Source organism: Schistocerca gregaria, chromosome 6 (assembly GCF_023897955.1).
Source record: "Schistocerca gregaria isolate iqSchGreg1 chromosome 6, iqSchGreg1.2, whole genome shotgun sequence".
Classification (NCBI taxonomy): Eukaryota; Metazoa; Arthropoda; class Insecta; order Orthoptera; family Acrididae; genus Schistocerca; species Schistocerca gregaria.
In genome coordinates this window covers 186,079,782-186,104,140 of record NC_064925.1, presented here as the reverse complement: position 1 = coordinate 186,104,140, position 24,359 = coordinate 186,079,782, and the positions used below count along the sequence as shown (strand labels likewise).

At 42.3% G+C, this 24,359-nt stretch overlaps 1 protein-coding gene across 1 annotated transcript in view; it reads left to right on the top strand.

Moving 5' to 3' along the window:
- Positions 1–23,085, top strand: part of LOC126278655 (uncharacterized) — a 1,016,423-nt gene extending 993,338 nt beyond the window's left edge. The window contains exon 6 of the mRNA XM_049978869.1: positions 18,239–23,085. Within this exon, the coding sequence (XP_049834826.1) occupies positions 18,239–18,375 (137 nt within the window). The 3' untranslated portion in view covers positions 18,376–23,085. The remainder of the gene's footprint in view (positions 1–18,238) is intronic.
- The last annotated feature ends 1,274 nt before the right edge of the window (positions 23,086–24,359 follow it).

Sequence of the window (24,359 nt, the reverse complement as noted above, 5' to 3'; positions counted from 1 at the left end):
TCAGAGCCAAAATTTACTGGACTTTTTTTTTCTTTTTTCCCCCAAAGTACTGAAAGTAAAGAGCTTGCAGTAGAAGAGATTTGTTTCATAGTATCGCAGCTGAAGAAATTCCCACACCTCTTAAGGTACCCGTTCTAGAGATCAAGTTTATTAGACTTTTTGCTTCGAATGATCCTTCCTTTGTTATTCACATATCAAACTATACATATACCAAGATTCACAACTGGAGACAAATCGAAAGTAGTTATTGCATGTTTAAAGGGGATGTATAATCTCTAGCTACAATGCAGTCATCCAACATTATTTTGAGGAGACTGTCACAGAGATGTCATGCCATCGCTAGAAGATGTTTTAACAGGGATTAACAGTCAGTGGTTCGAGTACCACTAGCGTTACGGAAGAACATTTTAGGTGGTACGCGCACAAGGAAACAAAACAAATTCAGATGTAAGTAAAATCACATTTAAGTTACTTTTTTAAGTAAAATTATAGCGAGAATACTGACTGATCAATATAGGATCTGTATGAAGTTAAGTAAAATATATTTGTCGCAGAATATCTGTTTCGGTTTGTGCGCAGGTAATACGAGGGTTCGACTGTATTCCCCCCTACCTTCATTAGTTGTCGCTGACTTCAATGAGAAATTTATACGCTGTATCAGTGTGTGGCGCTGCAGTACTCAGTGAACGGTTTATTGTTGTTACTATTGCTTTATTGGGACTTACGTTTAAAGACATCGCGACACAAAGAAAGCTTGCGTCTTTAACAGGAGTGTACGTTTTACAGTCAAGTGATTCTTGGCTACTGTAATTGTGAAGCATAATTTTATTTTATGACATACACATGATAGTGTTGTAAGATAACCATGAATCGATTTTTAAGACAGGAAGTTCGTACCTCCAAGGAAGCAGTTAACAAAGCCTAAACCAACACCTAACTTCAAGTATGATGAAAGATACTGTAAAAGTTTCATTAAATATTTTGAATACCATTCTTCTCTTACTCACTGGCTATTTGTGTCAGAAGGGGGTTACTTACTTCCATATTATTTTCTATAAATCACATTTCTACCATACACACTTGTTGATCGGCATTACGCAAAAAACGTATGGTGTGTTGTCAGCACTGATCAAGATGGTAAAAATTACTCCTCCTGTAACATTCCTCATCCCTGCGGCAATCGTCCTTCCGCACCCACAATCCTGCTGCCTCCACTTTCGTTACAAAGTGAACAAGCAAAGGTGGTATGCCAAAATTTTTCAAAATTCAAAGTAGTACGCAGTGACGAAAAGTCTGGGAACACCTGTTACCGATAGTGTTCTTGTGTGTCACAAATGTTACGTTTTACCTTGGTATGTAACGCTCCTGAAGTCCTCTGTGTGAAATTAACTTTTTCATATCTTCTGGAAATGGTTAGCACACTGGACTCGCATTCGGGAGGACGACGGTTCAAACCCGCGTCCAGCCATCCTGATTTAGGTTTTCCGTGATTTCCCTAAATCGCTCCATGCAAATGCCGGGATTGTTCCTTTGAAAGGGCACGGCCGACTTCCTTCACCGTCCTTCCCTAACGCGCTGAGACCGGTGACCTCGCTGTCTTGTCTCCTCCCCTAAAACAACCAAGGAACCATATCTTCTGCACAAGGCAACAGAATAAAGTGTATAGATATTAAAATTACGAGCTGTTTTCATATTGTCACTTATAAAAATGATGATACTTTTTTTTTTTTTTTTTTTTTTTTTTTTTTTTTTTTTTTTTTTTTTTTTAAGCAGGGCTCGTTAGCTGCAGTTCAAAGTGGTTCAAATGGCTCCAAGCACTATGGGACTCAACTGCTGTGGTCATTAGTCCCCTAGAACTTAGAACTACTTAAACCTCACTAACCTAAGGACATCACACCCATCCATGCCCGAGGCAGGATTCGAACCTACGACCGTAGCAGCAGCGCGGTTCCGGACTGAAGCGCTTAGAACCGCTGGCCCACGGCGGCCGGCGTTAGCTGCAGCACTAAGGCCCTGCAGTATTCAGCTTAAGCTACTGATAAACGATAATGATCATACGGCGTTTTATGGTTTTCCAGTGGAGGGATAAATCCATGCTATATGGGTGTCGGAGGTCTGGGCTATCATTCGCCCTGAGCGCTCGGCCCCACGGAGCCCTCCCCGTGTGGTGGTGGCGGCGGCAGTCCCAGCGCCGCACGTTATAACTGGCCCGGACAACTTCTCGAACTGCAGCTGCTTCCAGCCTGGAAGTTAACCGGAATCGACTGGGCGCGGTTGGGGCCATCTGTCTCGGCCGGGATTAAGGGCGGCGCCTGGCTAATCCGTTAGGACGCCGCGCTGCCAGAAGGCAGTTATGGCCCACGGAGCACTGCCAGCCGCACTCCGAATGCTCAGCCGCCGGCACTGCAGAACTCATGTCCCGCCTGTTGGACTACTGCAGATGTGCTCGAGGATTTGTTACGAAACATCAAACTACAGACTGCGCAGGCATTATACGCTTCTCCCTTTGAGACCTAACTGTCGATGACGTCTCAGATCTACCATAACAGCCCTTCGTGTAGAGAACGAGGCGCCCCAACTCGTCCTCGTGAAATGTATTTTCTAAACGTTTTGAATAGTGAACGGCACCTTCCATTCAATGTGTTAGAAACTGAAGAAAACCAAGTCGACCTCGCAAATCCTGCTGGGATAATGGCTCCGATTTCACAATAATTGTTAAACCTATAAAAAATGTGCTGCCATGAAACCTTATTACTTATTTCACATTTCTACCATACACACTTGTTAATCGGCATTACGCAAAAACCGTATTACGTTGTCAGCACTAAGCAACTCAGCGAAAATTACTCCTCACTCACCATTCCTAGCCCCTTCCAATAATTATAATAACTTACGGTAGAATGAGTACGCAAGTCGACACACTTTTGTCGACGAGTAGTAGACGTGTGTTCTACAACCTGAAAAAAAAGCACTGTCAAATACTAGGAAACAACGGCTAACCTAAAATTTGTATCAAACGAGTTGGTAGGGTGACAAAGATAATCTTATTCATAAAGTTGCAAAGTTGCCTTATTTTGCAAAGTTATCTCAGTTTATGGCACGTTTGTTTTAACTCCACCATAACATGTGTTAGAAATGCTTTTGGTATTGTGTTACAACCTTTCGTGTGTTTTGTGTGCCCCAAAGTACTTCTACAGAGGGAAGTGACCAACATTAATTCACGTTGTCGATCAAAGAAAATAACCACGTACGGGAGGTTATAATTATGGTGGAGCTACTCACAGAGGTACAGTGTGCGCTGTAAATATCGACGGATGCGAAAACTAGATGATATTCTAATGCATTAAATGCAGATGCATTATGCAGAAGCAATTTTTGCTGCAAAGCAAAAGTTCCAGTTATGGCCACTAGTGCAAATCTGGCGCTCTGAATGCAAGAAAAACGTGTAGAATTGTTTCCATATACAATGGATTAAGGAAGAGACTTGGGCAGAAAATGTCAAACAAGTGAGGAAGGTATAATTTCGATTTCATTACTAACCACCACTTACACAGTTTGTTCAATACAGGCACCGGAGACGTTGCCGAGATGCTGCATCCGTAAAACTACGTGATCAAGAGTTGCTAGCAGCAGTTCCGATGGAATCGTAGCGCCGTGTTAGGATGGTCAGTTCTTGTGACACTAACGAGCACTGCCACTACCGTTCGCCCCGATATCTGAGTCGTCAGCGTGACGGATTGCCGTCGTACGGACTCGGGTTCGATTCCCGGCGGCGTCGGGGATTTTCTCCGCTCTGGGACTGGGTGTTGTTTTGTCTTCATCATCGTTTCACCCTCATCCGGCGCGCAGGTCGTCCAACGTGGCGTCGAATGTAACAAGACCTGCGCCAAGACGACCGGACCTGCCCGCAAGTGGCCTCCTGGCCAATGACGCCAAACGCTCATTTCCATTACTACTACCCGGAGCACATGGTGTGTAGTCAGCTACGGCAACAGCAGCCTCGCCCGCGACTTCAATCGGTGTAGAGACGGCAAAGTCACCCGTGTTTTCGAATTTCATTATTATCTTTTTTAAATTATTTAGTGACATCGGGCCTCTGTTTAGACCATACAGCATTGTAACTGGTGCCGTTCACAAAAGACAGTTTCACTAACAGCGCACGGCCTCTCTTCTCGATACCTATACTGTCCAGTCACGTTATGGGCTGTGAAATGACAGCCTGAATGTCATAAAAACAATATCGCCAGATTCGCACCTGTTGGCCAAAATTGGAAATTTTTTCGGCGTAAATCGGTTCCACATTAACTCTGTAGCATATCTGCCAAGTTTCGCTGTCATACGCTAATTACAGCCTATGTTGGACCTCCGTTAGTATCTGCGTCTTAATTATAACCACCTGGTAGATAAAAACTTCTGTCCCTCATGTAATAAGACATTAAAGGGAAATAACACCATTTACATATGGTGGATGGAAGCATACCAACTTAGATGCCGTATTTTACCTTTAATTTTCAATTATATGGTGACTGTTTTATTCATTATGTTTATTTATTTATCTTCTTACCTTCCATATTTTATGTATTGTTAAATTTCATATATCTTTTACATTGTGACACTTTATAAGAAATATAAATCTCTGCCCTTAGGTGGCTCTTTTCTCACTTCTGGCCTCAAAGTACGGCTATTTAATACATTCGTTGACCTATAAACTTAATACATTACACACCGATTGGGTAAGCGATCTTGACGATCTAACTTCAGGGGTACAAGCTCGGTTCACTACAAGTCCTCTGTGTCACAGCTCTATAAGATCTGATGAAGGATGTAAAGACAAAGTCAGTGGAAATAAAATTAAATGTGACCAAGACTGAGAATAACCCGCCCGGCTAGCCTTGCTGTCTAACGCGCTGCTTCCCGAGCGGGAAGCCGTGCTGGTCCCGGGCACGAATCCGCCCGGCGGATTAGTGTCGAGATCCGCTGTGCCGGCCAGCCTGTGCATGGTTTTTAAGTCGGTTTTCCATCTCCCTCGGCCAATGCGAGCTGGTTCTCCTTATTCCACCTCAGTTGCACTATGTCGGTGATTGCTGCGCGTACACCATAATTACTCTACCACGCAAACATTTGGAGTTACATTCGTCTTGTATGAGACATTCCCGGCGGGAGTCCACTGTGGGCCGAACCGCATAATAACCCCTGGGTTCGGTGTGGGGGGCGATGGGGTAGGTAGACTGCTGTGGCCTGTTGTGGGGTTGTGAACCAATAAGGACTACAGAGGGGCAAAGCCTCCCCGTCGTTTCTAGGTCCTCGGTTCGATACACAACATACAATACAATATAAAAGACTGAGAATTCAGATTTCTCTTCTGTTATATCAAGGTTACTGGTATTCTCCGAAGATCAAAGCGATGTTATTAGTGTGTTTATAATCGGTTAAACTTTTTATTTATTTACTTATTTTTAAAGTCAAGCACATTCTCCGTCCCCGACTTCGCCCCCACCACCACCACTAGAAGTTGCGAGAGAAGGTCCCATTAGCAGATACGTTGCCACTATTCAGCCATTTCTTCTTACAAAATAAAATAAACAATTTATAAGGTTATTATGCACATGCTGACGTTTATGAAAAATGTGATGATGATATGATGTATATTGTGATACCTAGACGGCGTTATTCCTGGATACCATTAGTGGAGATTTCTATGTCGGAAATTTTGCGGAGAAAATTATCTGGAAAATGTAAGGGATGTCTTTGTGGGACGTAACTGATAGATGCGATGCAAGTATTGGTATAGGTATGGGATGCCAGCGGAACAAGATAAGAAAGGTTCGTAACGTTCATTTGAAATGGGTGGAGAAGGTTACGGTTGGAAGGAGGGGTAGATCTGGAGGAAGAGTTCACGGTCTCGGTGGGGAATGGCCTTGGAATTCCATTGGGAAAGTATAGGGACTGCATGGAAATAGAGGGAATATGGGACATGTTGACAGAACTAAAACGTTGGTGTTGTTTCCCAATTCGAAGGACACACATGAGAAGCGGAAACGAAACATAGTCAGAACGCAATAGTCTGTATGGCCGTGGGTTACATTTTGCTTCTCTGAAGTTGGTCCAACTAGATAACAACACCAGACATGTGAACAGTACCGCACACAAGAATCGATTACGTTATGGTTTTGAGACCAACTTCTTTAGTAGAAGATACAAATTTCCTTAGGATTCTTCCAATGTATCTCAACGTCACATCTGCCATCTGCCGGATATTATTTGTCGCGAACAAGGGGCACAGTCACTCCCAGAAATATTTCAATATTAAACACAGTCAGAAACATATACCAGGTGATCTAAACGTCAGTATAAATTTGAAAACTAAATAAATCACGGAATAATGTAGATAGAGAGGTATAAATTGACACACATGCTTGGAATGACATGGGGTTTTATTAGAACCAAAAAAACACAAACGTTCAAAAAATGTCCGACAGATGTTGCTTCATCTGATCAGAATAGCAATAATTAGCAAAACAAAGTAACACAAAGCAAAGATGATGGTTTTTACAGGAAATGCGCAGTATGTCCACCATCACTCCTGAATAATATTGTTAACAGCACTGTAAAGCATGTCCGGAGTTATGGTGAGGCACTGGCGTCGGATGATGTCCTTCAGCATCCCTAGAGATGTCGGTCGATCACGATACACTTGCGACTTCAGGTAACCCCAAAGCCAATAATCGCACGGACTGAGGTCTGGGGACCTGGGAGGCCAAGCATGACGAAAGTGGCGGCTGAGCACACGATCATCACCAAACGACGCGCGCAAGAGATCTTTCACGCGTCTAGCAATATGGGGTGTTTTTTATGTTATAATAAAACCCCATGTCATTCGAAGCATGTGTGTCAATTTTTACCTCTCTATCTCCATTATTCCGTGGTTTATTAAGTTTTCAAATTTATACTGACTTATTGATCACCCGGTATATCCCTTTTATGGTAATGAACGTTAACTGTGAAACTCCCCGACGATACAAAGCAAAAGCCACACAAAATAAGCTTGCTGCCGTTACCGTAGTAAATAAAACGTCAGAAATAGAGAGAAATTAAATGCACTGAATCTACACGGAAACAAAAGTGTAACCATAGGAAGTAAAGGGAAGAAACTCAACATCGAGAGCTAGAGTTTCAGGGCCCGGTAGTGCAGTCCAGGATTGGATACAGCTCCTGACAAGTTTACTGAGACGAAGAAAGTATTCTAGAAAATGTTATTAAAATTTCCAGGCAGCCTTATAAAGAAGCAGTGTATTCATAAATAAAATTAATTGTTTGAAACGTGTGTGCAAAAACTTAATTACTTCTGCGCAAACGACAACGTCTGGTACGACACACAGACAGCAGTTTATTTCATACACTTTCTACTCATAATGTGGTATTCGTCTGTGAGTTACAAGGGTGTTTCGAAACGAATGACCCGATTTTTGACGGTAATGATTAGAAAAACATGGGAAGTACCGGCAAGGCAATATGTGTTGCTTGAATGGACGTGGCCTAGAGCTTTAGAAAATCGCCGTTAAATGTCAGACAGTACGTCTTCTCAATTTCCAAAGAGTGGGTCAGTGATTTCGGCCCAGCGTAATTTCCGTCGGCGTTTTCTAACTGGTCCATCTCGCACGCAAAAACATTCATCGTGGATATAGCCAATCTGAAGAAACAGGATGTTTCTACAAATGTAATAGTCAACGCCGACCTCACACTTCTGATGACATGGTGGAAAAAATTCGGCGAAAATTTGGGCGGAGATTGCGAAAGACTATTCCCCGCGCAAGTAGAGAATTGGCAATGCCTCATACGACTGTCTGGCGAGTGTTAAGGCGTAGCTTGGTCTATAAGCAGTACAGATTACAATTAGCGCGAACTCATCGGGCTGGTGATACAAGGAAACGGGTTCACTTGAGCAGTGCTCAACACTCCCCTTCATTCTTGTCTTCCGAGATCGCCAGAGATGACTCTATGCGATTTTGTCTTTGAGGAAATGTGAAGGAAAATGTGGTTATCTCCAAAAATGGCTCTGAGCACTAGGCGACTTAACTTTTGAGGTCATCAGTTGCCTAGAACTTAGAACTAGTTAAACCTATCTAACCTGAGGTCATCACACACATCCATGCCCAAGGCAGGATTCGAACCTGCGACCATAGCGGTCGCTCGGGTCCAGACTGTAGCGCCTAGAACCGCACGGCCACTCCGACCGGTTGCTTGTCTCCCCTTTACTTCGTGACACAGAAGAAGCGAAGAACAGAATAACAGTCGTTACAAGCTCTGTAAAAATAGATACGATGTGTAAGGTTTACGAATTTAGCCATCGCCTATATCTTATTCAGGCTCCTGCTAGTGGACACGTAGTGCGTTTGTAATAGCATAGATAATAATTCAAGATTTTGTGAGTATTCTGCAATTCGCCATGTTTGTAGTGTGGTTTTTTTCAATTGAAATCAGATCGTTCTTTTTTAAAACACCTTGTATTTGTAAGGGTATAGTATCCTTTTGCGTACTTTTCTTTCACATAAATACAAAATCAGCAATTATTCCGTTAAAACGCATTTTCCGTAGCAGCACATGTACCATCAAGTACGAGGATGATAACGGCTCTGGTACTTGATGTACAGCGATGGGGCTGGTGTCGTTTAATGGATACCTGAAATACATCAGGGTAAGCGGCTGTTCACCGCCAAACGCACGGCGCCAGACATTTCAGCGCAGGCGGCCCGGTAGCTACCGTCGTGCTTTCAGCGACATACTTAGTAAACTTGTTATTAAAGGTAAGGGTGCGGAGGTAGCACACATAAGGCTAAGAGCAGAATGTCTTACATGCTCCAGAGTTTGCACGGAGTGAGAAGTTTAAGACGAAACTAGGGACGACAAGCTACTCTCGAAAATACACGGCTGAGGATCATGGAGGTAAACAAGCTGCCATGAGCCGATAGCGTGTAGCCCTCTGCAGATGCAAGGAGCACGGATACTGGAAAACGGTATTACTTACTGCTCATTTTTTACTATTGAAAACCAGGACATCACATTTGGTTCACATCAAACGTAATACTTTAACAGTATTAAATCTGAAACAAAGTTTTGTGGAAGTCTGTGCCGATTTCAGTGTAGATTTGCTGATGGATTCTGATAGGAAACATGATCTGGAAACCTTATTTAGATCATACAATTTGGTCTCAGTAATTAGCTTTCCAGAAATGTACGATAAAGTCAGCAGGGCCGTAATTGATAATGTTTTCTTTGATAAAGCTCAGAGTAAGAAAATAACTATTTACCCAGTAAAAAATTCTGTCTCTGATCATGATACACGGTTACATAGAAGAAATAACGTAGTGCCTTACAGTATGGATACTGCTCAGTGGAAATGAGTTAGAATAATTAATGCATCCAGGACAAATATTTTAAAGAATAGTTTACAGGAGATGACATGGTGTGTAATTTGTAACGAAGCGAATGTTAACATAAAATTTGATTACGCCGTGATGAATTCTTCTCATTATTTGATAATATCTTTCCGCATACGCTAATGTGAGACGACACTCAACAGCCATGCAAAGAACCGTGAATTCAAATATCTTGTGAATGGAAAAGGGAAATGTATCTTTTGCCAAGAAAAAATAGGGATTCTGCAGTAGCTGCACACTAAAAAAACTACTCAGAATTACTAAGAAAATTTTTTATAAAAATCTAATAACATGTACATAATGTCAGAAATCAGTACTTCCAGCAACAGAGGCTGTATGAAGTGCAGTGAAATAAGAGCGAGGACAATTACCCACAGCACAAGACAATGTCACTGTTGAACTGACTGGAATGGCTATAAATCATGAGTCAACGGTAGAAAATGCATTTAATAACCATTTCTTGAATATAGTAAAAAGCTTTGGACGAACAGTTCAGGAGCAAAATTATACATTCTCTCAAAATAAAAGCTCGTTTGGTTTTGATGGTGTTTCCAACAGAATACTAAAATCTTGTTTCCATGTACTGTAATAAGACCAGGCTTTTCTGAAATATGTAATGCATAGCTAACTCAAGGCATTTTTCCAAAGAGACTGAAATATGCTGTTGTCAAACCTATTTTTAAGAAAGGTGAAAAAATACGATACCAATATTTACCGATCTGTTTCACTGCTGACATCATTCTCCAAAATTTTAGATGATTTGTTCTAGAATAGTATCTCACCTTATCAACAGTAACATCCTTAACAAATCTCAGTTTGGGTTTCAGTAGGGTTATTCTACTGAGAATGTCATTGACTAGGAAATGAAGTATACATCAGTTAGTTGCGGTTCTGCAAATTGTAGACACACCAATGCCATATTTTCTGTTTCAAGATACTTTCCCACTGACATATTCATCCAGAAATAAATTGCGTTTTAACAAGGCAAGCGTAATTTAGAATGGTTACCTTATCTGAACTAGTCATGAGTTGGGTAGACTCAGCGAGATACCATGGTGCTAACCACTAGATCCGCTGTCTCAGGGTGCAGGGTCAAATACCCGTTCTACCTTTCCGGTTTGGATTCTCAGTGGCCTCCCTCAATCGTCTAAGCTCCAAGCTAAGGTAGTCCTTTGGATGGGTCACAGCTTCTTCGCCATTCTTATGTATCGCCTCTAATGACTTGTCCTGATTTCTTTGTTGTCCGAATGTCGTACGCGAACCCTCATAGTCGACTGTATCTGTCTTCTGTTCGATGTTGGTTGTTTCCCCGTTTTGTAACATTTATTTCCGTCGCTATCGTTGGAGCCTGCTTAATGCTCCAGTATCATATATTCTTCTTTAAAATTTTCTTCTTGTCATCCTTACACGTCTTACAGAAGTAATAATTAGGTGGATGATTTCCGACACAGTTATTACAATTCGGGCAAAATGCTTACCGCTTTTCATTTGCTCGTTTGTGTGAACAAAACCATTTAACAACATGTTAAGACAATGGGTAACTTTAGTGTTTTAAAACGAAACAGGACGGCCAGATGCCGTTTATTAAAATAAAGGGATGTATGCGCACTAACGCGAAGACCTCATGAGCAAATCCAATATGTTCAACAACATATCCGCAGTAATTCCGACTCTTCTATAAACGTAGTCACACACTCGCTATATTAAAAGTTTTACTGTATCCAAGAGACAAGAACCAAGATTGGACGCAAAGAGTGCTTACAACAATAACGTACCCGATGATCTAGGTATCAAAATGTTACATTGAGGAGTAAAAATTCAATGTAAAATGTAAATCTCTGTATATACTATGAAAATTACACAGAATCAAGCTGAAAACAGGGGATTGTTCTTGTGGTTTATATTATTCCAAATCCTAATACCGTGGATAAATAAGCCTTATCGTTCTACATTTTTTACATTTAATACTAAATATTATTAAAAGTGCAATATTTAACGATATATATTTCATACACTATTACAAATAATGATTCGGAGCTGAAATTTCGATGGCAGACTTTGTATCGTTCCTCTTTCGACAACGTAATCTGTCCGTTCTTCCTTTTAACGCATATTTTTACTACAAGTGATACTTGTGGCTATTATAGTTGTTTTCGCATTTTTTTGTTACAGTTTTGGTGAAATTGTGATTACGAAATATCAGAGGAATGTTACAGATTTAGTAAAGAAAATACACTCCTCGAGATTCGGAAATAAACTTGGTGATCAGTATAAGATATGCTACGTACACTGAAGACAACTATATGCACACATGAAGATGGCGGCAATATCGAATACACAAGGTATAAAAGAGCAATGGATTAGCGGAGCTTTCATTTGTGTTCAAGTGATTCATGTGAAATGGTTTCCGATGTGATAATGGTCGCGCGACGGGAATAAACAGCCTTTGTATACGGAATGGCAGTTGGAACTAGACGCATGGGACATTCCCTTTTAGAAGTAGTTAGGGAATTCAGTATTCCGACATCCACAATGCAAGAGTGTGCGGAGAATACCAGAGTTCAGGCATTACCTCTCACCACAGACAACGCAGTGGCCGACGGCTTTCACTTAACGACCGAGAAGAGTGGCTTTCGCTTACAGTTGTCAGTGCCAACAATCAAGCAACGATGCGTCAAATAACCGTGGAGATCAATGTGGGACGTATAATGAACGTATTCGTTAGGACAGTGCGGTAAAATTTGGCGTTAAGGGCTATTACAGCAGTCGACTGACGCGAGTGCCTTTGCTAATAGCTTGACCATATCTGTTGGACCTTACACGACTGGAAAACCGTTGTCTGGTAAGATGAGCCCCGATTTCATTTGGTGATGGCTGATAGTAGGGTTCGAGTATGGCGCAGACCTCAGGAAACAATGGACCCAAGTTGTCAACAGCTTAAGCTGAAACACATTCAGACACAGGAGACTGCGCAACCGAAGTTTTCAATCAAGTACCACCACCAACGTACTTTTCTAGTGCACCCATTCAAGAGAACTCTTTCGGTCACATACGGGCGGTCGCAGAGGGTGGGTTTACTGGTAGTTGGGAGCTCCAACGTCAGGCGCGTAATGGGGCTCCTTAGGGATATGGCAGCAAGAAATGGGAAGAAAACCAATGTGCAATGTGCAACGGTACCGGGAGGAGTCATTCTTGATGTGGAAAGGGTCCTTCCGCATACCATGAAGGGTACAGGGTGCACCCATCTGCAGGTGGTCGCTCATGTCGGCACCAATGATGTGTGCCGCTATGGATCGGAGGAAATCCTCTCTGGCTTCTGGCGGCTATCTGATTTGGTGAAGACTGACAGTCTCGCTAGCGGGATGAAAGCAGAGCTCACCATCTGCAGCATCGTCGACAGGACTGCGGACCTTTCGTACAGAGCCGAGTGGAGGGTCTGAATCAGAGGCTGAGACGGTACTGCGACCGTCTGGGCTGCAGATTCCTCGACTTGCGCCATAGGGTGGTGGAGTTTCGGGTTCCGCTGGATAGGTCAGGAGTCCACTAAACGCAGCAAGTAGCTACACGGGTAGCAGGGGTTGTGTGGCGTGGACTGGGCGGTTTTTTAGGTTAGATGGCCATGGGCAAATACAGATAGGGCAACAGTCTCAAAGGGTGCAGGGCAAAGTCAGGACATGCGGGGACCAAGCAGCAATCGGTATTGTAATTGTAAACTGTCGAAGATGCATTGGTAAAGTACCGTAACTTCAAGCGCCGATAGAAAGCACCGAAGCTGAAATCGTTATAGATACAGAAAGCTGGCTGAAGCCAGAGATAAATTCCTCCGAAATTTTTACAAAGGCACAGACGGTGTTTAGAAAGGATAGATTGCATGCAACCCCCGACTCAGCAACATTAGTGGCAGAACAACTGAGAGAAATTAGGAATACATTTCACATAAATTTTCTCAGCATGTTATAATCTTAAGTAGAGATTTCAATTTACCAGATATAGACTGGGACACTTAGATGTTTAGGACGGGTGGTAGGGACAGAGCATCGAGTGACATTATACTGAGTGCACTATCCGAAAATTACCTCGAGCAATTAAACAGAGAACCAACTCGTGGAAATAATATCTTGGACCTACTGATAACAAACAGGCCCGAACTTTTCGACTCTGTAAGTGCAGAACAGGGAATCAGTGATCATAAGGCCGTTGCAGCATCCCTGAATATGGAAGTTAATAGGAATTAGGAATAAAAAAAGGGAGGAAGGTTTATCTGTTTAGCAAGAGTAATAGAAGGCAGATTTCAGACTACCTAACAGATCAAAACGAGAATTTCTGTTCCGACACTGACAATGTTGAGTGTTTATGGAAAAAGTTCAAGGCAATCATCAAATGCATTTTAGACAGGTACGTCCCGAGTAAAACTGTGAGGGACGGGAAAAACCCACCGTGGTTCAACAACAAAGTTAGGAAACTATTCCGAAAGCAAAGAGAGCTTCGCTTCTAGTTTAAACGCAGCCAAAACCTCTCAGACAAACAGAAGCTAAACGATGTCAGAGTTAGTGTAAGGAGGGCTACGTGTTAAGCGTTCAGTGAATTCGAAAGTAAAATTCTATGTACCGACTTGACAGAAAATCCTAGGAAGTTCTGGTCTAACGTTAAATCAGTAAGTGGCTCGAAATAGCATATCCAGACACTCCGGGATGATGATGGCATTGAAACGCAGGATGACACGCGTAAAGCTAAAAAACTAAACACCTTTTTCACAGAGGAAGACCGCACTGCAGTTCCTTCTCTAAATCCTCGCGCAAACGAAAAAATCGCTGACATCTAAATAACTGTCAAAGGAATAGAAAAGCAACTGGAATCACTCAACAGAGGAAAGTCCACTGGACCTGACGGGATACCAATTCGATTCAACACAGAGTACACGAAAGAACTTGCCCCCCCCCCCCCCCTTCTAACAGCCGTGCACCGCAAGTCTCTAGAGTAACGGAAGGTTCCAAATGATTGGAAAAGAGACCAGGTAGTCCCAGTCTTCAACAAGGGTCGTCGAGCAGATGCGCAAAACTATAGACCTATATCTCTGACGTCGATCTGTTGTAGAATTTTAGAACATGCTTTTTGCTCGAGTATCATGTCGTTTTTGGAAACCCAGAACCTACTCTGTAGGAATCAACATGGATTCCGGAAACAGCGATCGTATGAGACCCAACTCGCTTTATTTGTTCATGAGACCCAGAAAATATTAGATACAGGCTCCCAGGTAGATGCTATTTTCCTTGACTTCCGGAAGGCGTTCGATACAGTTCCGCACTGTCGCTCGATGAACAAAGTAAGAGCCTACGGAATATCAGACCAGCTGTGTGGCTGGATTGAGGAGTTTTTGGCGGGCAGAACGCAGCATGTTGTTATGAATGGAGAGACGTCTACAGACGTTAAAGGAACCTCTGGCGTGCAACAGGGGAGTGTTATGGGACCACTGCTTTTCACAATATATATAAATGACCTAGTAAATAGTGTCGGAAGCTCCATGCGACTTTTCGCGGATGATGCTATAGTATACAGAGAAGTTGCAGCATTAGAAAATTATAGCGAAATGCAGGAAGATCTACAGCGGATAGGCACTTGGTGCAGGGAGTGGTAACTGACCCTTAACGTACACAAATGTAATGTATTGCGAATACATAGAAATAAGGACCCTTTATTGTATGATTATATGATAGCGGAACAAACACTGGTAGCAGTTACTTCTGTAAAATATCTGGGAGTATGCGTACGGAACGATATGAATTTGAATGATCATATAAAATTAATTGTTGGTAAGGCGGGTACCAGGTTGAGATTCATTGGGAGAGTCCTTAGGAAATGTAGTCCATGAACAAAGGAGGTGGCTTACAAAACACTCGTTCGACCTATACTTGAGTACTGCTCATCAGTGTGGGATCCGTACCAGATCGGGTTGACGGAGGAGAAAGAGAAGATCCAGAGAAGAGCGGCGCGTTTCGTCACAGGGTTATTTGGTAACCGTGATAGCGTTACGGAGATGTTTAGCAAACTCAAGTGGCACACTCTGCAAGAGAGGCGCTCTGCATCGCGGTGTAGCTTGCTCGCCAGGTTTCGAGAGGGTTCGTTTCTAGATGAGGTATCGAATATATTGCTTCCCCCTACTTATACCTCCCAAGGAGATCACGAATGTGAAATTAGAGAGACTCGGGCGCGCACGGAGGCTTTCCGACAGTCGTTCTTCCTGCGAACCATACGTGACTGGAACAGGAAAGGGAGGTAATGAGGTAATGACAATGGCACGTAAAGTGCCCTCCGCCACACACCGTTGGGTGGCTTGCGGAGTATAAATGTAGATGTAGATGTAGATCAGCACGACCTTCCTTTGAGCCAAGACCTAGGGAACAGGAACCGATGCCTTGTCTTGATATTAAGTCGCTGCCTCCACTGCTGTCTACGGAATTTGTGCAGCTGATTCCTGTCTCAGTAGCTCGTTTGCTGTTGTGTCTCTTCTCTGGCTTTCTGTGCGGACCGCATGTCTCCACTGAGGCAACCCGTAGCTCCAGCGTGATGGTGCTCGTAACCGACCACCGCATTCCAGGTGATCTCTACACGACATGCTAAGAAGACAAAACTGGATGTACCCTAACAGCGTGCGGGAATTACAGTGTGCCGTAGTCCACAGCATAATCTCCCAAAAGAACGCTGTCAGGAAGTTCTATGCAAATCTTTTGTATTACTATTTGGCTCCAATGAATGTATTATTTACATTATCCATTTTGAACTTCTAAAAGTGCAGGTCTATTGTTTCCTTATTACGAAGCATAATACAAATAATGTTGTACACTGACAATTTTTTGCGTTACTGTGATGATTTTGGTTTCTGGGCGCTCAACGGCGTGATTGTAAGCGGATGTACACATTCCCAACATTTACGCATTCCATTCTCGACATTTTCCTGAATGGAGATGAAATGATGAGGACAACACAAAGAGCCAGCCCCCGGGCAGATGAAATCCAAGCTACGGCAGGAAATCGAACCTGGGACCCCGCCCGCCAAGGACAATAAAGCAAGCCATTTTCATTCTTTATTTTTTGTTGTTGTTGTTCTCATTTTGCTCTACATTGTTCGTTGAATTCGTTCGGAGTGGACGTCCGATGACTCTTCATTGATCCGTTAATTGAGTTTCTTTATTGCGGCGGGTAGCTAACCTCTGACCGAACACACTGCATTACAGTGCCTGCACCACTAGCCCACGAGTTGCGGGTATTTGTGTTGCTGTGATATCCAGCAGCTTCCATTACACGATATAATTATTGCAAAGATAAAACTGCATGTTAATGCACCTTGTTATAGTTCACCTTTTTTATGGCTTCTTTTGTACACAAATCCCCACTACTGGCAATTAAAATTGCTACACCACGAAGATGACGTGCTACAGACGCGAAATGTAACAGGAAGAAGAACAGGAAGAAGATGCTGTGATATGCAAATGATTAGCTTTTCAGAGCATTCACACAAGCTTGGCGCCGGTGGCGACACCTACAACATGCTGTCGTGAGGAAAGTTTCAAACCGATTTCTCAAACACAAACAGCAGTTGACCGGCGTTGCATGGTGAAACGTTGTTGTGATGCCTCGTGTAAGGAGGAGAAATGCATACTATCACCTTTCCATCTTTGCTAAAGGTTGAATTATAGCCTATCGCGAATGCGGTTTATCGTATAGCGACATTGCTGCTCGTGCTGATCGAGGTACAGTGACTGTTACCAGAGTATGGAATCGGTGGGTTAAGGAGGGTAACGCGGAACGCAGTGCTGGATCCCAACGGCCTCATATCACTAGCAGTCGAGATGACAGGCACCTTATCCGCATGGTTGTAACGGATCGTGCAGCCACATCGCGATCCCTGACTCAACAGATGGGGACGTTTCAAGACCACAACCATCTGCACGAACAGTTCGACGACGTTTGCAGCAGCATGGACTATCAGCTCGGAGACCATGGCGGCGGTTACCCTTGACGCTGCATGACAGACGAGCGCCTGCGATGGTGTACTCAACGACGAACCTGGGTGCACGAATGGCAAAACGTCATTTTGTCGGATGAAGGATCATGATGGTCGCATCCGTGTTTGGCGACATCGCGGTGAACGCACATTGGAAGCGTGTATTCGTCATCGCCATGCTGGCGTATCAACCTGCGTGATAGTATGGGGTGCCATTGGTTATACGTCTCAGACACCTCTTGTTCACATTGACTGCACATTCAGCAGTGGACGTTACATTCCAGATGTTTTACGACCCGTGGCTCTACCCTTCATTCGATCCCTGCAAAACACTACATTCTAGCAGGATAATGGACGACCGCATGTTGCAGGTCCTGCACGGGCCTTCCTGGATACAAAAAATGTTCGACTGCTGCCCTGGCCAGCACATTCTCCAGATCTCTCACTAATTGAAAACGTCTGGTCAATGGTGGTCGAGCAACTTGCTTGTCACAATACGCCAGTCACTACTCTTGATGAACTGTGGTATCGCGTTGAAGCTGCATGGGCAGCTGTTCCTGTGCACGCCATCCAAGCTGTGTTTGAGTCAATGCCCAGTCGTATTATTCTGGGTACTAATTTCTCAGGACCTATGCACCCAAATTGCTATAAAATGTAATCAGATGTGAGTTCTATTATAATATATTTTTCCAATGAATACCCATTTATCATCTGCATTTCTTCTTGGTGTAGCAATTTTAATGGCCAGTAGTGTAGCTGGTTTCCTTTTGGTGGACTGGCAGCACTGTTGTGTCCGCAGTGGAGGTGGTGCAGCCGGCGAGCTCCGGCGAGGCGCAGGCGGCGCTGGTGAGCCCGCGGGTGCTCTTCCTGGTGCTGGTGGTGCTGTCGCTGGTGCTGCCCGCCGCCTCCGCCTCGGTGGTGCTGCTGGTGCGATGACGGCGCGCGCCCGCAGACGCCAGCGCCGCGGCGCCGCAGGCCGGCGCCGCCGCCCTCGCCTGCAAGCCGCTGCCCCGCGACGGCGCCGACGCCGCCTTCTAGGCGCCGCCGCCTTCTAGACGGGCGTCCCGCGCCATCAGCGGGCATGTCAGTTTTAAAAACAAAGGACTGTCGCTCTCTGACTCTCTCTGCCGCACAAACTCATCTTCCAGGACACCGAAACGTTTCTCGTCTCACCGCGTGTGGTAGTCGCTACTGCGCACGCCGCCTTTCGCCTCAGCCGTGGGGAAGCGTGTGGGTGGGCACAGCACTCGAAACGGCCGTGTATTACCTCAGACAAGTGCGTAGATTGCTCCTAACTGACTGCTTACATCTCATATAGAGAAAAAAATAAGTCAAACGTCATTAGGAATCTCTTTCTTCCTAATAAAGATCGAGGTTATATTGCGCAAGAGAAGCTGCCAAATTACATACCGTTCATTATGTGCGTAGTAACTAATTCCAGTGTAACAGCAATAATTTATAGCCACTGTTATTAAAATCAGCCGCCAACTAAAACAGAGAAGAAGAAAAATCACAGATTTATCGATGAATCCGACGGCTGATTGCTTTACGTAACCTGCGCAGCACTTTCTAATTGGAAGTTCTGTCTTGATTCATTGTAAGACAAATCCTAGCAGCGCCGCCGCAGCAATGCATCAATCACGCCTGTGTGACATTCAACTGACCTGTTTCAGAACGTCACTACATCGGTGTGATTTATTATTTTCAATATTTACACCAACAACTCGTAGATCTCAATGAATTGCAAATTTCGACGAAAAATGTCGCTGCCCACATTAACTAGCCTACAGACGGATGAGGCAAAGATGTAGGGAAGACCGTGAACGCGAAACATATACACACATGATCTCACAGAACTCACTACGATTTTTCTCTAAGCCGAGAAACTACCATGGTGGCAGTAAAATTTATGACAATGTAAACAGTATCTTTGTATCTACGGCAGCGGTAATGTATTTACTCACAACTAATTATTTCATTCTTCTCGAATACAAGGCTATGTGAAATGGCGCCCTATAAAATTACATCAGTTGCAGCCATGGTAATACATTAATATCATGCTGGAGAATTTAAGTAATTAGCTTCCCCTCCCCCATTTCTCTTACGTTCTTACACACAAAACACCATGTACATTACAATATAACATTATCATATACTTATTTTTCAAAGAGGTTCTATTTATTCACAATTCCTACCCCAGCTACTCTGGTTAACGAATTTTAGAAATATGGCTGTCGATTAGAAAAAAGAAATAGTCCAGGTAACAAAAACGTAAGAGATACACATCACAAATTTTTGTGTACTTCCGATATTGGCACCAAGGATAAAATAAGAAAGTGCTAAGAGTACGTCACGATGATTGTGATAATTTGATAGGAGACATTGACGCTGGCTACCGAACTCCACAGCACAGAACACACGAGGCTTAAAACAAGAAAAGTCACACGTCTCTGACTCATGAAGTTAATCCAAGCGGAATACATCGTATTTTGAGCAAGTAGTGCATTTGTGAAAATAGACTTAGCAAGATCACCACAAGGCGATTCAAATAGAATAAGTTAACGAAATTGAGGGAGAATGGTGATCCAAAGGGAACGTCAAACCTGTTTTGATTGCACGTATCTAATCATTAATCATAAGTCAAAACATTTTAAAACCGCATAACATACTGCAAATAGTGCCAAGTATTATTGTTTCTGGTTTGGTGCCATAGGTAGTGTACCATTCGTACTACCCTCAGAGTTTGTTTCAGTACCTCATCTTGAACTAGAGTGTGGGACACGAAACTTGTGTGTAGATGACGAGAGAGATTACTTGGTGACATCGGCAGTGTGTTCTGTGTCACCGCACTAGCTATCAGTTCCTCAGTCCTTCTAAACTCTAAAGAGATTTCACCATCATGCTCTGAGACTTGGGAAAGAGCACAGTGGATACTGTCACATTTAACACTAGCACGGCACTCGAAAGGAACAAACACAAGTATTGGCATTGCAAAAAGGGAAACGAAGCATGATAAATATATTTTTCTTCTCTTAGTGGGCTGTTAGCGTTGCCTTTCTACGAGTGAGACTGTAGATTTATTAGGATGACCGTATTGACATGGGAGAGTCGGAAAAACTGAATTGTACAAACGTATTGCGAACGCCATCGCCGAGAATATTTCGCACTGACTGTATCGAGACAATCAATCACAATCAGGAAACGTCAACTACGGAATAGCTGCAAATCATTTTTCGTGTAACGCTATGATGACCACGCAACACAAAATCTAGAAATTGTCAGGTAAACTGCTCCTCTTGCCGTTAGTACAGCGGTGTTTCTCTTTTACATTCTTACTGGTAACAGAAATATGGCGAAAAGTAACGACTACGAAACTTTGACCCGGTCTCTGAGTACGCGATGGCAATCGTATAAACGCAAACAGAATCTTGGGACTCTTTAGAATTATTACTGAACATCATGTTCCATTTTTAGTGTTGAAATTAATAATTTGAGCCGAAAAATTTGTCTTCTCAAAAATCCTTTTGTTTTATGCCTATCAGGTCTAAACTAAATACTCTTTGTGACAGCTTTGTAATTAGACGCGGCTTCATAAATTCGACGGTTGCACGAACGTTTCTTAAGTGCCAGTTGCAGTTCAACAGGTATATACTATTTATGATAAAAACTAGATTCAAAATGCAACGGTAAAATTTGACGAGCCGATCGCATGTACTGGGAGAAGAATCAGGGAATGATCACATGTATCTAAAAGTGCAAAACTGCACATTTATCCAAGCGGGTATGTACGACGTATACTAACAGACTCGTAACTTTTCGGATGTCACACTGCGGTCAGGTATTAGAGAAATTGTTTTAACCGACATCCTCTTCCTCAACAAGCATTTACACTCGTCGTAGTATTGCGTGCAAGCTGTAGCAGCCGCATCACTGCCGTTGAATTTCGATTTATCCTGTAAAGGCACTGAAAGGATTCATTCCCGCAAACATTTAATTTGCAGTCTGTACAGAAATATTGCTCACTCGCTTTGTAGGGTTAAGCAGAAAATGTACGTTACGGGAGTTGAAGTTAACAAAAAAAGGCCGTTAACATCTTGCCAAACATTGAGAGCAGTGGCACAGATCCTTTAAAAAATCCAACCGTTGTCGCTCATAAGCAGCAACGTCTGAAATGTTGTCAATAACGAAGGGCTACAGAATCTACAAGAATTAACTTCATTTCCGCAAAAGCGTAAGTTCTACTACGACAAATGAATAATAGGCAATAAACAGGACAGACCCATATCGTCGCAAACGTTCACTTACTAAGCTCATTGCGTAATCACGTAGTCTTCTTTTTGTTCATGTCCACAGAAACTCGCTATGCTACGAGAGTGTAATATTTCACTGTCATTAATAGATGGATTAGTGTGTAATATCTCTGAGATGGAAGTAACGTATACTCTTTGTCTTGTATTTACTACGTTTCTTCTTTAGTTTATTTTTTTCTGTTTTTGCATCTCCCTTAAAGAAAGGTTGTTTTCTATTTAGATACAGCCGCCTCATATCCTATCCATCAAAAGAGGAAATGGCTTCTAAGCACGAAGGCAGGAATACAATATCATCAGCAAAAATAAAATAAAAACACATCACTGTTCCACACATTCCTAAATTACGTACTCGAGGTATCATAATAAGGCGTTTTTGGAATCAGCTTCATTTTGGAAAATTTAATCATCTTTATTAGTAGTCTGGATGTTAAAATCAACTGAAATATAACTAACATCGCCTTTCGTGTGATACTACAATGAAATATTTTATGGCAATAACCTCTTAATAGTACTGCCACAATATTCTTCAAAGTTCATATTGTGTAGGGGAAGGCTTAGGTATAGAATGTAGAGTGGCTTATTCATTCGATACTAGACAAATAGCCAGTATGAACATCCAGTATATTAAGGACTGTCACGACTTCACACAGACTTCCAGGCGCCAATGTCTTCCTATATCTGAAAAAAATGCCTATTTGTAATCTCACTGCTTTATCTACGATGGTTTTATATAGTGAGAAGTCGCTATCTTCTAATTGAAACGTATTTTTGTATGCTACCAGTAAAATAATTGACCCCATCGTGGCAATTTTCCAGTTAAACGTTGAACTGACTTTCAGAATATTGAGGCCTAAAATATGCATAAGATATATGGATGTTAACTTTTTCATTACCTCTTGAAAGTACTTCTACGCACCAATTTACTACTTCGTTTGTGTAATGCAACTCACCGACTTCTTTATCCGACATTCTTTCGCCTTCGTTAGAGCATTCAGCGTTTTCTGGTTGTATTAAAATTACACTATGGAAAAACTGGAATCGATACAGCTTATCCGTAGTAACTTCACAATTATTAAACAGGGTCTTAGTCTAAGCTTACCAACAATGAAAACTCTTAGGAAAAGAAAACCCCTTATTTTCTCTATACACAATTTTTAAAACTGACATGTTAAATGTGTTAACTAACGCTGTATAAAGTGTATGTAATATTGTGTATGTAATATTTTTAAGAAGTGTAAATAACGTTTGTTGAGATGTTTATTGTGTGACAGATATATGCTGGTGCGTTGTAAATTATGTATGTATCCAAATTTAATAAAATGTATTTGTTTTTAAACTTTTGTAAGATAATAGCATAAGAGTGGTGCTCCAAAATATTTTCATTGTGGATGAAATATTTCTATACGTCTCTGAGCGACAAATGATTAAGTACCAAACTAAGTAAATCATTGTAGGGTAGGAGACACTCACGTGGAGCCCGTTCTACTATTCTTGTCCAAATGAGCCAATCGTTCTGCTAAATTTTAGAGTTTTCATTCAGTAGTTTCAGTTACCTACAAAGACTTCAGAAGTTGTAACGTTCATGCTCCACACAATTATGGCTTCTACGAGAGGTGGAGGGATGTAATACCATCAAAACAATTTGCCACTTTAAGCAAGGATCTTAATCTTAGCTTACCTACAGTCAAAACTTTTAGGAGAAGAAAACCAGTATTTTCCCTACGTACAAATTTTAAAACTAAATTTTAAATAAAACTTAAAGTTGTTTTGGAGATACTAAGCCCCCTGATTACGAAACACTGAGTGAGTATGGTCCAGGTAATTTACACGCTGGTTTAAACGAAAGCTAGTTTTTCACAGTTCTCAATATTTGTGATGTTAAATCTCCTAAACTATTGGTCGTTGTTGTTGTTGTGGTATTCAGTCCTGAGACTGGTTTGATGCAGCTCTCCACGCTTCTCTATCCTGTGCAAGCTTCTTCATCTCACAGTATACTGCAGTCTACACCCCTCTGAATCTGCTTAGTGTATTTATCTCTTGGTCTCCTTCTACGATTTTTACCCTCCACGGTGCCCTCCAATGTTAAATTTGTGATCCCTTGATGCTTCAGAACATATCCTATCAACCGGTTCCATCTTCTTGTCAAGTTGTGCCACAAACTCCTCTTCTCCCCAATTCTATTCAATACCTCCTCCTTAGTTACGTGCTCTACCTCTCCAATCTTCAGCATTCTTCTGTAGCACCACATTTCGAAAGTTTCTGTTCTCTTATTGTCCAGACTATTTATCGTCCATATTTCACTTCCATACATGGCTACACTCCATACAAATACTTTCAGAAACGGCTTACTGACAAATCTATACTCGATGTTAACAAATTTCTCTTCTTGAGAAATACTTTCCTTGCCATTGCCAGTTTACATTTTATATCCTCTCTACTTCGACCATCATCAGTTATTTTACTTCCTAAATAGCAAAACTCCTTTACTACTTTAAGTGTCTCGTTTCCTAATCTAATTCCCTCAGCATCACCCGATTTAATCTGACTACATTCCATTACCCTCGTTTTGCTTTTGTTGATGTTTATCTTATATCCTCCTTTCAAGACACT